The sequence below is a fragment of the Vitis vinifera genome, chromosome 18, assembly GCF_030704535.1.
Source record: "Vitis vinifera cultivar Pinot Noir 40024 chromosome 18, ASM3070453v1".
Taxonomy (NCBI): Eukaryota; Viridiplantae; Streptophyta; class Magnoliopsida; order Vitales; family Vitaceae; genus Vitis; species Vitis vinifera.
Window position 1 is genome coordinate 11709157 of NC_081822.1, and position 16251 is coordinate 11725407.

The 16251-nt window shown below is 31.7% G+C and overlaps 2 protein-coding genes and 1 pseudogene across 2 annotated transcripts; all 3 read right to left on the minus strand.

Annotated features, from left to right (window-relative positions):
• Nucleotides 1–416: 416 nt before the first annotated feature.
• On the minus strand, nucleotides 417–2663 carry LOC100247133 (cytochrome P450 83B1-like; annotated as a pseudogene).
• A 3651-nt stretch (nucleotides 2664–6314) lies between these two features.
• Nucleotides 6315–8411, minus strand: LOC100250687 (5-OH-xanthotoxin synthase). Its single transcript, XM_002278336.4, has 2 exons — nucleotides 7194–8411; nucleotides 6315–7094 (listed from the first exon to the last, which is right to left on the minus strand). The coding sequence occupies exons 1-2, from the start codon at nucleotides 8073–8075 to the stop codon at nucleotides 6486–6488; spliced, it is 1491 nt and encodes a 496-aa protein (XP_002278372.1). The 5' UTR covers nucleotides 8076–8411; the 3' UTR covers nucleotides 6315–6485.
• Nucleotides 8412–13009: 4598 nt separating this feature from the next.
• Nucleotides 13010–15130, minus strand: LOC100255866 (cytochrome P450 71A1). Its single transcript, XM_002278351.5, has 2 exons — nucleotides 13852–15130; nucleotides 13010–13734 (listed from the first exon to the last, which is right to left on the minus strand). The coding sequence occupies exons 1-2, from the start codon at nucleotides 14725–14727 to the stop codon at nucleotides 13126–13128; spliced, it is 1485 nt and encodes a 494-aa protein (XP_002278387.1). The 5' UTR covers nucleotides 14728–15130; the 3' UTR covers nucleotides 13010–13125.
• Nucleotides 15131–16251: the final 1121 nt, after the last annotated feature.

Below are 16251 nucleotides of genomic sequence, written 5' to 3' on the forward strand. Positions count from 1 at the left end.
TTGAAAATGCAAATCCCAGTAACCAGCTAAGCCCAGAAGCTCGAACAGACGGGATCATGGTAGTCGAGCCACATGCAAATAGAAAATTTCTATTTTGGTTCACGTGTTCCTCTTCTGAACTGCAAACTACCCTAGGCGATTTGCTTCTCTGGGTTTCATCTTTGCTGTTACCTTTCTTTTTATTACAATATTTTGGACTTTCTATTAAAAGGGTATGCCCCTTTTGCCCTTTAAAGGGAATGCAATTCCATTACAGGATCACCGTCTTGTATGGGAGCTGAAACTCCGAGCAAATTAAAACTAGCAGTTTGGTTTGGTCATGGAGCAATGTATCCTCTCCACAAGAAGCAAGCAACACAGGAAATTGCTTATGAGCAACAGAAAGTAATAGGATATATGGTTGTAATTGTATTATACCGAAATGACATGCTAAAATCACACTCCAAACAAGAGGAAGTTAAGGTTCTTGGTTTATTTTACATCAAGCTGTAGGGCATCTATGAGGCTAAGTTATACTGCCTAGCCTGAAGGCAGAGAGCATTCCTCTTGTCCAATGTAAGACCAGGTTTCATGTCCATGTCTATGTTTTCCTTGTTCATACCAGCAGGCATTTCTCAGTCAAATGAGTAAAGAAGATTAGCTAGTGCAAGCTCCACTGTCACAACTCCAAGATGAATCCCCGGACAACCTCGCCGGCCAACGCTGAAAGATATCAGTTCATAATCCTGTCCTTTGAAGTCAACAGAGCTACTCAAGAATCTTTCAGGCAAGATCTCTTCTGGGTTTTCCCAGGCTTCAGGATCTCTTCCAATGGCCCATGCATTCACAAATACCAGGGTCTTGGGTGGTATGTCATAAGCGTCTATGGTGCAGTTTTCTAGTGTCTCCTTTGTGAGTAGCAATGGAGCTGGAGGGTGCACTCTCAGCGTCTCCTTCACCAACGCCTTGAGATAAGGCAGTTTATGAAGATCATCTTCATCTACAAAACCTTTCCTTCCAAACACAGTTCTCAGTTCTTCTTGGGCTTTCTTCTTCCCTCCAGGATTTTTCGTCACTTCTGCCATAGCCCAGACCAAGGTGGCTGCACCTGGATCTGTTCCCGCCACAAATACGTCCTGCAAAAAAACAAAGAAAAAAAAAAAGAAGGCAAATTGAGAAGAAGGATAGCCCATAATAACCATAAACCATAAGAGATCATAAGTTTTTTTCCCAGATTAATAAACCAGTGATATTCAAGTTAGCCAGTTAGATTGAGAAACAAACGACCATGAGCACTGCCTTGATGTGATCCCAAGTGAGATCCACTGAAAATAACCTCTCCCTCTGTAATCTAAGCAAAACGACAGCGATGTCCTCTTGCTCTTGTTTTGGTCTCTTGGGATCAAGGTGCTCGTCGATGACTTCCTGGTAGAACAAATCCAATTCCTTGAAATTCTTCTCCGGCCTGAGCAATCAGATCAGTGAGTTTATCAACCCACCCCATAGACGGAAAATGGTCCGTGAAAAAGAAGCTGCCCATCATTGCCTGAGCGTCATTTAGTAGCCCATGAAACCTACTTCTGTCATACCCTTTATCCTCGTACCTCTTACCAAAAGCGGTCCTACAGATTATATTGCTGGTGAGCAACATCACTGTCTCACTCAAGTCGGTGAGTTTGGCCGCAGAAGCAGACTTGGAAATTTTTTCAATAATTCGGGAAACCTCATCTTCCCGAATGGAACGAAAGGATTGTACCCTTTTGGAGCTGAAAGGATGGAGGACACAAATCTTTCTCATCTCCCTCCAGTACCCATCATACGGTGCAAAAATCCAAATCCAAGCCATTGTAGGATAGCCTTTTGTCACGGACTTAGTCGTTCACTAAGCTCGTGCGGCACTTGACAAGCCAAGACGCTTGATCTTGCTAAGTCAGCCTTGCTCCCTAATGTTTAGCTTGCTAGGTTAAGACACTCGCGATTCAAAAGCTTAAGAAGCTTGGTAGGCAACTCCTTAAAGAATGGAAGCTCTTATTAACTCAAGAAAGCCTTTACAAGTGCTTGGATGCTCACTTACTTGGTTAGGAAGTGATTTGGGTGGTGCCTTGACCAAATGAGGGCCTTACCTATTTATAGGCACCAATGGAACTCTCTGGAACCTTGGAGGGTTCCTTACAAATCAAGAATATTCTAGAACTCCCTATACTAATCTAAGTACAACTCTATGTACAAGAATATACAAGAGACCTCTAAAATTCTCTAGAAAGCCTTGGACTCCTCTCATGCCTTCCACCATAGTGTAGAGATGTGTGGACATCTTTAGGCATCTTTAGAACCTTTCACACTTTTCCCACCAATGACTTAGTATAGATGGCTCTAGGAGTTTCCAGAAGCTTGCCTCCTTTTATATAAGCCCATGGGAAGGGTTATTTGAAGCATCTTGTGACACTTTGCTGGCCAAGCGAGGAAGACCTACTAGAAAATTCAAGATCATGTGCTTTCAAGAGCTCTTTTGCCATTTTGGCCAAAGAATCCACCAGGGTAGGCACCAAGCCGAGGCCCAAGGACAAGATGGGTCCATATTGCTTAGAGAGCTGCCATAGGTAGACATGAGGGGTTGAGTTATCCATCTGGTACAAGTTCCCAATGAAGGGAAGCCCAGGACCAGGTGGAAGATGAAGTTCAATATTTTAGAATCTTGTTAGTATAAAATCAAATTTAATTTTTTTTAATAAAATTGTATTTAATGGATTCTTTTGATAAAATTGAATTAAACTTTTTTAAATAAATAAACTGAAATCATTAATTTGAAATTACTTTTAATATAAATAAATTCTTTTTGAAATTTCTTAAAAATCTTGTAATCTTTAAAATAATTAAATCATTTTTTTTATCAATTTAATAAATCATCTTGTATAATTCTCATGTTATTCTTTTTATACACTCTTATAATATGATTTTGTCACCATGATTTGTTATATATTGATTTGTGTCATTTTGTTTTTGGGTATCATAATTAATTAATTAATTATCATAATTCATTTTTATTGAACTTTTGACTATCATCTTTTTGAATTCTTCTCCTTCTTAATTACTCCTTACCTTGTTTTCTTAAGATCATTTTGTTTACCACATTCAAATATAAACATTAGATTTAAGCACAAAATAAATCAAACCTTCATCTAATAGCAACATTTATTTATTCCAAAAGTCTTATTTTTCTAACACAAATTCAAATAGTTTATATACTAAATTTGGAAAAATTATATTTTTAAAGTTGATTACATCAAAATATTTATTTTCTTAAAATTATTTTTAGAATTCTTTTTTTATTGTTGAAAGTTGGGATTCTTTTTGTATATATCTATATATATATATATATATGTTAACTTTGTTTTATCAGTTCCAAAAGCTAAAATAAATGTTTATCCTTTGAAGTACCACATTGTACAAATTAGAGACCTTCAAGATTTCTTATAGAAAAAAAAAAAAAAAATACAAATACAAATCTCACCTTGAAGCAAAACCATGATAAGTTTTCTTTTATTGAAATAAAACTAATGTTAAAGAAACCTTCATAATGTGTGTTTATATGCAAGAATAGAAAAAAAAAAAAAGATGAGCATGAACATTGACGGATTCAAGTGGGGCTTACAGGGGGCTTCACCTCAATAAAAGTGGGTTTTAAGCATATGACCTCAATTTTGGAGAAAAATTACGCTACCGATGAACTAAATCTTGTTTTTTGCCTTAATTTTATCCCTTCTAAATGTAATCTCTTTTATTTTGCCCTCTCTAAATCCTATTTCTAGCTCCGTCCTGAGCACGAACATAAATTACAATATCATGTAAATATAAAAAAGAGAAATTAAATTAATAAATAAAAAGAAAAATAAAATGTTTTTTTTTCTATTTCTATTTCAATATTTCATACATGATCTCAAGTAATTAAAAAAAAAAAAAAAAAGAGTGAGCTTTGCCAAAGGAAAAACATAAAAGAAACCAATAAGCTTCCTTTTGTTAAGTATTTACGAAATTCTATATTTTTGAAACAACTAGGTAGACTTAATTTTTAAAATGTAGATGTCTTTGGCTTTATAGAATCCATATTATATTTTACATCAGATTTGTATAAACTTAATTCTTCAAATAAATACAAATCATAAATGTTTTTAGATTTATAAACAATCATATGCCACGACTATGAATATAGCAACTATATAAAATTTAACAATATGATGGTACAACTCCAAAGTGAATGCTGGTAAATTGAACTAATTTTCCAATAACTACATTCCTCATAAAGTTCAAAATGGTAAACACCTCTTGAAATGCATTTTTTCTAGTATGATTTAATCTATTCTTTATTGTAAAAAATCTCTATCACATGCTACTTATTATTAAAGAAAAAAAACTTAAATAATAGATATATATTATCTCACACCGGATAAGGGAGAAAGTTTTTGACATTATATCAATATGGATTTTTCTTAATCATGTAAATGCATTTTAAAACCGTGATGATTCATTTGGATTTAAAATGAACAATATTTACACAATTGAGTGTAGATTGTTACAAATAGTATTAAAGTTGATTCTCGCCTTCAATGTAAGAGTTTATTTAGCCTCGTGTGAGATATTTGTTTATTTGATCTCATAATTCTGTAAACACATGACAAAAATATTGTATTTGCTTAAGACGATTGTAATATCATACATCGAATAAGAGAGTTTCTAATGATATATAAATATAAATTTTCTTTGATCATGTACACACGTTTTAAAATTACAAGAACTCATTTGAACTTAGAGCAAATAATATCTATAAAGTTAGATACGAATCGTTATAATATAATTTTTAGGAAAAATTTAGAAGTGTGTACAAGGAGAAGAATATATTTTTCATGGGTATATATTTGTTTGTGTAACCGCTCGATCAACTTATGGATTGAGCGAGACATGAGATTAATTATGCACCACGAATTAAACTGCAACTTGCAGAAGGTCCAATTAGGTATACGTAGGTTCAATCAACATAACAAATATGGGGTGTAGCTAGAAATATCAAGCAAGCGGGGCTCTATATTAGCCACAATTGATGGGATGAGTCTTATGGCAAACAGTAGGAAGAATACCCCGCCATTAAACAAACTCCACATGATTTTTCAAACCCATGCAAGTAAACTAACTTCCCCCCTATGACAACGAGGTGTCCTTGTGGATGTCTTTGAAAAGTTTAGAACTTCTCATGGTCATGAGCTTTAATTACAACTTCATAGATATCATTTACTTTAAATTGATTAATTGACCCATGTTACTCTAAAGAACATCTATACATATCAAATAAATCACCTTTTATAAGTATCCATAGCTAAAGTGAGATATCGCATTCACCATTTAATATAAATACAATGTTTTTGTTATGACCTATAAGATTAGGAACTCATTTCCTAACACGATGTGCTTGAAAATATCATATTACATTAAAAGAATATTAAAAATTTCCTTCATACATGATATACAATATCATACCAATATCCTCGTTGTGGTCTATAAAAGGGTTAAAATTTCTCTTATTGTTTCGTCATTCCTCATTGGATTAATATATGATTTGTTATGAACTTGTAATTGTTATTCATTTTATGGTAATTGGTTATCTCTTGTTTTTCTATTTAAAGCTTGATACTTGAATATTTTTTTTCAAAATATTAATTTTGAAATTAATGTTCTTTAGGACAATTAATTTTTTTTTTTTACTTATTGCTTTGTCTGAGGAAATTTTGTTTGAAGGAAAAAATGAATTTATTTATTTATTGCGGAATTGAAATAGGTCACTTTTTTAAGACTTTAGAGGCTTGACAAATAAGTTTTTTAAAGTACTTAATTTATTTTTTAAATTTTCTATACTAATTATAAATTTGATATTTCTCTTATATTTGGAAATATGTAATAGAATTTTCATATTTTCCTTTGATTTTGGTTTAGAATTTGCCAAATTATTAGTTTTTGTCTTAAATTTATAAAATAAAAACAAACATAATAATGATATTTTTGTACGGATATTAATGTTAAAATCTAATTTAAATTTTTTTAATTATTGCAATGAATTTGGGGTTTTTGATTATTTGAAAATATGTTAAATTTCTACTTTATCAAATTAATAATTTGATAATATTCTATTTTGATAATTTAAAATAAGAATAAATACAATTTATAATTTTTATGAGACATTTTATTACAATTTTAATATATTTTTAGCATGTAAAAAGAAAAAAAGAGTTAGCACAACAACATTTAGACATCATAAAAGCAAAAATAATTAAACAATAACTTCTATGTTCATAAATTTATCCAGATTAAGGTATCTAGATCATTATGTATTAATACTTCTAATTTTATAGGATGCCTCCAACACAGACTTCAAATTAATTAACCTAGTAATATGACCTTTTGTCTTCCATTTTTACATCAAATAAAAAGATATGCATATTTATTTACATGCCTATTCATCAGATATGGCTCCTAGCCAACAGGCAAAGAGCATTCTTCTTGTGCATGGTGATACCAGGTTTGACATCGGTGTCTATGTCTTCCTTGTTCATTCCAGCAGGCATTTCCCAGTCAAATGAGTAAAGTAGATTAGCTAGTGTCAGCTCCACCATCACAGCTCCTAGCAGTAACCCTGGGCAAACTCGTCGTCCTCCTCCAAAAGGTATGAGCTGGTAATCCTGTCCTTTGAAGTCTATGGAAGAACCCAAGAATCTCTCAGGCATGAACTCTTCTGGGTTTTCCCAGAACTCAGGATCTCTTCCAATGGCCCATGCATTCACAAACACGAGGGTTTTGGGTGCTATCTCATACCCATCTATCACACACTTTTCAAGTGTTTCTCTCGGGACCAGCAATGGAGCTGCTGGATGCAATCTCATCGTCTCCTTCACTAGTGCTTTGAGATAAGAAAGCTTCTGGAGATCATCTTCATCCACAAAGCCCTTCTTCCCGATTAAATTTCTGAGTTCTTCTTGTGCTTTCTTCATCACTATGGGATTCTTCATTAGTTCTGTCATCGCCCAAACCACTGTGGCCGCACTTGTATCTGTTCCTGCGACAAATATGTCCTGCAAGGAAAATCAAAGAAAACAAATATAAGGGGTTAACTTGTAATATGCAGTACTATATACTCAATATTAATCTAGCTAGTCAAATTAATAAATTACCACGAACATAGCTTTAATGTGATCCCAAGTGAGATCAACTGTAGATGAACGATCCTTCTGCAGTCTAAGCAAGACATCAGTGATGTCTTCTTGCTCAAGCTTTGATCTATTTGGATCCAGGTGCTCATCAATGATTTCTTGACAAAACAAATCCAATTCCTCGAAAATTTTCTCGAGCCGAGCAATCATGCCTGTGAGTTTGTCGACCCAGCCCATTAAAGGAAAATGGTCCGAGAAAAAGAAGGCCATCGACATGGTCTGAACTCCACCTAGGAGTTCATGAAATCTACTTCTTTCACATCCTTCATCATCGTACCTCTTACCGAACGCAACCCTGCAGATTATGGTGCTTGTGAGAAGAATTAAGATCTCACTTAAGTTGGTGAGCTTGGAAGCAGAAGCAAACTTGGAAATCTTTTTAACCGTTTCCAGAACCTCATCTTCCCGGATATGACGAAAGGATTGCACCCTTTTAGAATTGAAAAGATGAAGAGCACAAACCTTTCTCATTTCCCTCCAATAATCATTGGATGGAGCAACAGACAAAGATAGGCCATTGTAGGTTAACTTTTTCAGGCCAAGCATGGAAGGCCTGCCAGAAAATTCAAGATCGTGTGTTTTCATGACCTCTTTTGCCATTCTTGCAGAAGAAACAACTAGGGTTGGCACGAAACCAAGGCGTAAGAACATGAGGGAGCCGTATTGTTTAGAAAGTTGCCATAGGTAGAGATGAGGAGCTGTTTTACTAATCTGGAGCAAGTTTCCAATGAAGGGCAGCCCTGGAGGACCTGGTGGAAGGGGCGTTCTTCCATTGTTTCTGTGGTTTCGAACAAGAAACAAGAGGAAGAGAGGGAGAGCTAAAAGGATAAGATGCAATATCATCACGGTTTGAGGGGGTTTGGGGAGCTGCTGAGAGTCTTTGATATGCAAAAATGTTGAAGGAGTCTCTCCTCAATGGCACTGGGCTATCAGATGCAGTATTTGATTTGCGTTGGCCGATGAGCGTAGCCTATCATCCAATGGACCTGCTTCGGAAGCCTAATTAATGTTAATACTTAATTGGCAGTTTGTCACAGATGTAAAAGGGACTGTAGTGGTTGGATCATAACAACAAAAATTTGGGTTTGGCTAAATGATTGGAGTCAGGCAGCTGATCGATTACGTGGATAAGAGAGTCCCTCTCTTTTTTCTCTCTTGACAGAACTGATATCTAGGGAAGAGTCACAGAACAAAAGGGGCCACTTGTGAAAAGTATCCATCCATTGACGGGAATGTTCAATGAATGAAATAGTAATACAAACAAAACTATAAAGCTACTCCTAAAAATAGGCATACGAACATTAATTTTCAATAAAGCAATAAGCGTCTTTTCAATGAATTAAACAAAACTACAAAAATTTCTTCTCAATTTAAATACAGTAGATAAGATTTCCTAAGAAAGAAACAAGACAATGGTAATCCCTTTCAAAGACCTGTTCACTGTGACCACAATTTTCCCCAAGAACAAACGTGGACAGCCAGGAATGGATCATAAAATGGGATTTGGCTTCACCGGCGGACAAGAGATTTGAGTAATATTATCTACAATAAATATGGATCTAGATTCCAGAAGCATGCAAATGGGCATTGTGGATAAGACTGAGCCTGTTTCAAATGCAAGGAATATTGGGTTTGGGCTGGGGATGGCAATGGGCCCGTTGATTAGAAATAATTCTTATCTCCTTTCCATTTAAAAAATTAAACGGGTAGGGCGGGTAGTTTAACTTTTTTTTTTTTAATTTAATATATATTTTTAAATTACTTTTAAAATTTTTAATTATATTAAAATAAGTATATTTTATAAATAATTAAATTATTATATTTTTTTTATAACTTATTTTATTATTATCTATACACTAAAAATAGTAAAATAAAAATTAAATTAAATTAATTTTAAAATTTGAATTAAATTAATTTTATATATAATTGGGGTGGGACGGGGCAATACCCGAACCCGCCCTAGGTTTTTTTAAAAAAAATCCCAAACCCGTTTATTAAAATTGAATCCTGTCCTATTAGGAGCGGGATAGGACGAGTATCCAAAAAAACCCGTCCCATTGTCATCCCTAGTTTGGACAGGTATTGTTAGCTTTGAGTTTAAAGATATCCTTACAATTTTACAATACATCTAACATTTAAAGGAGTATAGCACTAGTCACTATCTACAATTTAAAGGAATTCATGAATATATAACATTAATAACTTTTTCGTTTATTCAGCGAGATATTAAAATCACCATCTCATACAGACATAATGTTCTAGTTGTGTCCTACTAGATTACAAAACCACAAAGATAGTCACCTCCTCATGAGTTGAGGATCAATTATGATATTATTTGTAATAACTTACTCTCAATTTGCCCTTGTGATTTTAAAATGTGTTTATAAAGTTAGGATGAGTCCATATATATATAGTATTATCTAATATGAGATATTACAACACAATTATAGATGTAGTTGGGTTGGACCTATCATTTCAAATATTAATCACTGGTATAGAAGTTTTATGCTCCAAATATTAATCTCTACTGTAGAAGTTTTATGCTGCTTAATAACCCACTAATAAGTTATACTAAAAATATTAATCTCTGCTGTAAAAGTTTTATTTATTTATTTATTTATAGGCAATAGTTTTGATCAAATGTCATAAAATAAGCAAAATACTCGTCAAAATTTTGATAAATATAAATGGTATTTGTAATACGATTTAAATGGTATTTGTTTCTTTAAATGCAATTTTTTGTAATACGATTTAAATGATATTTGTTTTTTTATTGAATAGAAAAATTTAAAATATTTGATTTTTTCTATTTCATTAAAAATAATTTAGTGATAAATTAATATAATTAAAATAAACTTATTACTAATAAATTTACTTTAGTTATCTTATTTGATATCAATAATTACTTTTAATTGAATGTAAAAAGTCAAATATTTTAATATTTTTTATTAAGTGAAAAAAAAAATACATTCTTAATTTTCTTTCATGGTATAAAATTAATCTACATACGTGGGATGCTAAAAAAACATATCATTAATTTTAAGAAAAAGTTTATAAAAAGCCTGTTGTATGACTAGGAGAGGAACGTAGTTTTCATGAGTATAATTTTCTTTCTGTCACGGAACAACTTTTGGATGGAGTGTGGACATGAGATTAAGCCCGTCTACTCAAACTACAACTTTGGAGAAGGTCCAAGGTATGGTGCTCAATCAACATGGAAAAAGCGAGATAGTTGGAAACAAGAGGGTCAATCATGGCCACAATTAATGAGACATGAGTATGACATGGATAACGATCCAAGTCATATAAATGATATAATACAGCCAAGGGAAACTTATCTAAAATAGTAGCAAAAAGTCTACAAATGTGTCTTTTAAGTACACTAATTTTTCCTCTTGGTTTTCTCAAATGTTATTTGATATTTATATTTTTTAGATATCCAAATGCCATCTTCTAACTAGAGCAAATGATCATTTCTTATAATAGAAAAAATGTCCGTTGAGTTTATGTAGTCGTGTTCTTGAAAATATGACAACTAATTCATGTTCTTAAGAACATAATATCTGGTTTGTGTTATTGAGAATACAACATATGGTTCTCATTCTTAATAATACGATTGTAAGAGTCTCTTATATAAATAATTTATGTTATCTTCCCGTCTTTACTTGAATGCCCACTTCATGTCTAAGGCCCATTATGTTTGATTTCGGTCATGTAGTTTTTTTTTTTGTAAATTTTTTGTGTACATGTGCTTTATTTTATTTAATTTTTTCTCCTTACTTTAATTTTTTTGTTCCACTTTTTGTTCTTTTTATGCTTTATTTATTACTTTAATATTAATTATATTATTATTATTGAATATTAATATTATTATTACTATAATTATTTATGTTAGAAAATTTTAATTAAATAATGATATTATTATTAGAATTTAATATTATTTGTATGGATATGATGCCTATTACTAGATGAATATACCATATACCAGTCATAGAAGATGCCTCTTTTTTTTTTTTTTAATTAACAAAATTTGAAGCTGTCATTGTAAAAATCACTTATACTAGGATTTCACCTCATGTAATGCACTGATACAATGCCTATAAGAAAATCAAAGCTTGCCTTATTTTTTTTAATTATATTTAGTTTTCTAAAATTTTCATAATTTTCAACCTCGGGACCATCCTCCAAGCTTACACTCCATTCCATTATTTATTTTGCAGCTTGGGGGATTCGAACCCAAATTGGACTAAGCTGCTCATTGATAATAAATGTTGAATTTAAATTGGTTAAGGTTCATCGTTAAAAAGAAAAACCTAATTCTAATTATTTTATTTTAAATTATATTTAATTGATTAATAAAAATATAAAAATCAATATTATAATATTTTAATAAGTCTTTTTTATATATCATTTATATGATAATTAAATATAAAAATATAAATATTAAAAAAATCATATACGTATCATCATTTATTTCACTCTATTAAATGAATTTGAATTAAATAAATTATACATTTTAATATTAAATATATCATCATTTATCTTATTAATTCTATTATAAAAAATTACTATCACTTCACTTTTAAATTTTTTATATCTATCCTTTTAATTTTGAATGTTTTTATTTTAAAATATTTAAAATATAAATTTATTTAAAAAAACTAAAATATAAATAATAATGATAATAAGAAATTTATAATATTTTATAAATTAAAATTAATTTGATAAGATAAATAATAAATTATATATTATAATCGATATATCATTGCATATAGATATTTTTTTTCATAACAATATTTATGTTAATTACATTTACAAAATAATTTTAAAATATATATTTTTATTTATTTTATAATTTTTTAGAGTTTTTTTAAATATTTTCATGAATTTCAAACCTTGGTATATACATAAAAATCAAATTGCTCTAATAGAAGGAGAGATTAATAATTATATTATTATAATTATACTGTTTATAATAAAATTATAATTTTAAAAAAGAAAAGACAAAATAGAGAAAAAAAAGGTATAATTGATTTAAAAGTGAAAATCATGGGCATATTTTGATTTTTAATTTTTTAGATTCTTTTTAAGGGTTGTTACAAAAACATAATAACTTGAGATATATAAGTTACTTGTAAAGGATAATTTCTGACATTTTTTTTCAGTGGTACATACAAAATAACTGGGGGTTGTTTGTTTTTGTTTTTGTTTTTTGTTTTTTGTTTTTTGTTTTTGTTTGTTTGTTTATTTATTTATTTATTTTTTAAGTTAAGTCCTAAACCAAGTTACTTTAAGATTTAAAATTAAAGTAAAATAGAAAAATTGTCTTTTCTATCAAAAGAATATATATATATATATATATTTTTATAGAAAAAGTGGCGATTTAAAATGTTTGAAAATATGTTAAATTTCTACTTTATCAAATTATTAATTTTATAATATTCTATTTTTAATTTTTATGAGACATTTAATTACGATTTTAATTAATATATTTTTAGCATGTGAAAAAGCCAAAAAAAAAAAAGAAGTGTCATTGACACTGTTAGATCAAGCTCTATTCAAATTTATATTAAATTTAAATCTTTTCGATTTTGATATACAAAAAAAATTCTATTTTAATATAAGTAAAGAAAAATATGTTAAATTTAATAGTTTGAAAATAAAAATTAAGTTAGTTTTTTTTTTTAAAAAAATCTTGATACTTGAAAAAATAATTTCTATGTTCATAAATTTATCCAGATTAAGCTATCTAGATCATTATGTATTAATACTTCTAATTTTATAGGATGCCTCCAACATAGACTTCAAATTAACTTAGTAATATGAGCTTTTGCCTTCCATTTTTACATCAAATATATAAAAAGATATGCATATTTATTTACATGCCTATTCATCAGGTATGGCTCCTAGCCAACAGGCAAAGAGCATTCTTCTTGTGCACTGTGATACCAGGTTTGACGTCGGTGTCTATGTCTTCCTTGTTCATCCCAGCAGGCATTTCCCAGTCGAATGAGTAAAGAAGATTAGCTAGTGTCAGCTCCACCATCACAACTCCTAGCAGTGACCCTGGGCAAGCTCTTCGTCCTCCTCCAAAAGGTATGAATTGGTAATCCTGTCCTTTGAAGTCTATGGAAGAACCCAAGAATCTCTCAGGCATGAACTCTTCTGGGTTTTCCCAGAACTCAGGATCTCTTCCAATGGCCCATGCATTCACAAACACGAGGGTTTTGGGTGCTATCTCATACCCATCTATCACACACTTTTCACGTGTTTCTCGCGGGACCAGCAATGGAGCTGCAGGATGCAATCTCATCGTCTCCTTCACTAGTGCTTTGAGATAACAAAGCATCTGAAGATCATCTTCATCCACAAAGCCCTTCTTTCCGATTGAATTTCTGAATTCTTCTTGTGCTTTCTTCATCACTATGGGATTCTTCATTAGTTCTGTCATCGCCCAAACCAGAGTGGCCGCACTTGTATCTGTTCCTGCGATAAATATGTCCTGCAAGGAAAATCAAAGAAAACAAATAGAAGGGGTTAACTTGTAATATGCAGGACTGTGTGTTCAATATTAATCTATCTAATCAAATTAATTTTGGACTGAAAATTAATAAATTACCATGAGGATAGCTTTAATGTGATCCCAAGTGAGATCAACTGTAAACGAACGATCCTTCTGCAGTCTAAGCAAGATATCAGTGATGTCTTCCTGCTCAGGCATTGGTTTATTTGGATCCAGGTGCTCATCAATGATTTTTTGACAAAACAAATCCAATTCCTCGGAAACTTTCTCGAGCCTAGAAATCATGCCTGTGAGTTTGTCGACCCAGCTCATTAAAGGAAAATAGTCCGAGAAAAAGAAGGCTATCGCCATGGTCTGAATTCCACCTAGGAGTTCATGAAATCTACTTCTTTCACATCCTTCATCATCGTACCTCTTACCGAACGCAACCCTGCAGATTATGGTGCTTGTGAGAGGAATTAAGATCTCGCTTAAGTTGGTGAGCTTGGAAGCAGAAGCAAACTTGGAAATCTTTTTAATCATTTCCAGAACCTCATCTTCCCGTATGTAACGAAAGGATTGCACCCTTTTAGAGTTGAAAAGATGGAGGACACAAATCTTCCTCATTTCTCTCCAATAATCATTATATGGGGTAAAGGTCAAACCGAGGCCATTGTAGAATAACTTCTGTTGACCAAGCAAGGAAGGCCTACCAGAAAATTCAAGATCATGTGTTTTCATGACCTCTTTTGCCATTCTTGCCGAAGAAACAACTAGGGTTGGCACGAAACCAAGGCGCAAGAACATGAGGGGGCCATATTGTTTAGAAAGTCGCCATAGGTAGAGATGAGGAGCTGATTTATCAAGCTGGAGCAAGTTTCCAATAAAGGGCAGCCCTGGAGGACCTGGTGGAAGGGGCGCTCTTCTTTGGTTTCGAAGAAGAAACAAGAGGAAGAGAGGGAGAGCTAAAAGGATAAGAAGCAATATCATCATGGTTTGGGGAGCTGCTGAGAGTGCTTGATATGCAAAAATGTTGAAGGAGTCTCTCCAAAAAATGAAAAAGAAACAGCTCTGAACGGCAATGGACTATCAGATGCAGTGTTTGATTTACGCTGGCCGATGAGCGTGGGGCTGATTTCTAATATCATGGACCTGCTTCGGAAGCCTATTGTTAATGCTTAATTGGCAGTTTGTCACAGATCTGGTTGCTCTATGAAATGGACTCAAATTTGGGCTTGGCTAAATGATTGGAATCAGGCTGATCCCACTACGATGGATTGTGTGAAGAAGAAAGAATAAACTACAGTGTGGGTGACTTTTCAATGGATAAAGCATTAAGACAAGCAAAGCTTCATATTTTTCAATAAAGCAGTAAACTAAGGACAAAGGAGCATCTCCATCTTCCAGATATAGACCGTAACGTGTTTGATAAATATGTATACCATTAGGATATGTTTGGATGTCAAGTCAAAATGAACTGCCCATATTTGTGTTTTATATGAAAATGGGGCCAAATCCTTGAAGGGGATTGTTTCTGTCGTGTTCTTCAGAAGTCAGTTCCACGCGTTTAAATTTTCAACGGTGAGGACTGGACCATAAATTGGATGGACTGGAATGCAGCCTACAGATTTCGGTATATCATTTATACAAAATTAGATTCGAGAATCAGATGATATTGTTAAAAAAAGCTTTTGTGGATCATATTGGGCCTGTTTCAAATGTAAGAAATGTTGTGTTTGGGTTTCGGTTGGCCAATGGTATGCTGGTTCCTTTTTTAGACCATGATCTAATATTCGGCTCCAATTCCAATTCCATTTACTTTGGTCTTATATACATTATAATTTCCTTCTTCTTTTTTTTTTTTTTGGTGAAATTTTCCAATATATATATCTTGAATTGCCTTAGAAGACCTTGAATCAACAACTCCAAAGACAGAAAAAAAACTCTACAAATTGTCTTATTAGATTAAAAGTGATTATAAGAAATATTTTTAGTTTAAATAGTGTTTTTTGAAAAAATATTAGGTGTTATATAAAATTTAGGAAATATTTTTAAAAATCTGAAAAATCACTTGTAATGCTAGAAAATCAATTGTAATGTTTTTTTTTTTTTGAGAAATATTGTATAGGTAATTTTTTAAAAAACATTTTTAGAAAAAATATTTTCACTAAAAACGCTTCAAGTAAATATTATCAAACACACATTAAGGAAGACAAAAGAAAATTTAAAGTGATTTTATTTTTTGAAATAATTATGTAGATTTACTTATCTGAATAAATCCAAAATGAAATTGGCTTTAGTTTTTAAAAAATCCATCTTATATTTTTTACACCATATTTGCAACTTGATTGTTCAAAACCATACAATTTATAAATGTTTTTAGCTTTACAAAATCTTATATATCAGGATCCTTCATATGGTGAAGACATAATTAATTTACAATCAATAATATTTTATTTATTGTTTCTCTTTAATTTAAATGTCACGATTTTTTGTTTAATCAAAATCTTATTTCAG

Coding starts and splice junctions, on each gene's coding strand:
- LOC100250687 (XM_002278336.4), bottom strand. CDS start 8,075: ATGATATTGCATCTTATCCTTTTAGCTCTCCCTCTCTTCCTCTTGTTT. Junction 7,095..7,193: donor ACATTAAAGCTATGTTCGTG/GTAATTTATTAA, acceptor TTTTCCTTGCAG/GACATATTTGTCGCAGGAAC.
- LOC100255866 (XM_002278351.5), bottom strand. CDS start 14,727: ATGATGATATTGCTTCTTATCCTTTTAGCTCTCCCTCTCTTCCTCTTG. Junction 13,735..13,851: donor ACATTAAAGCTATCCTCATG/GTAATTTATTAA, acceptor TTTTCCTTGCAG/GACATATTTATCGCAGGAAC.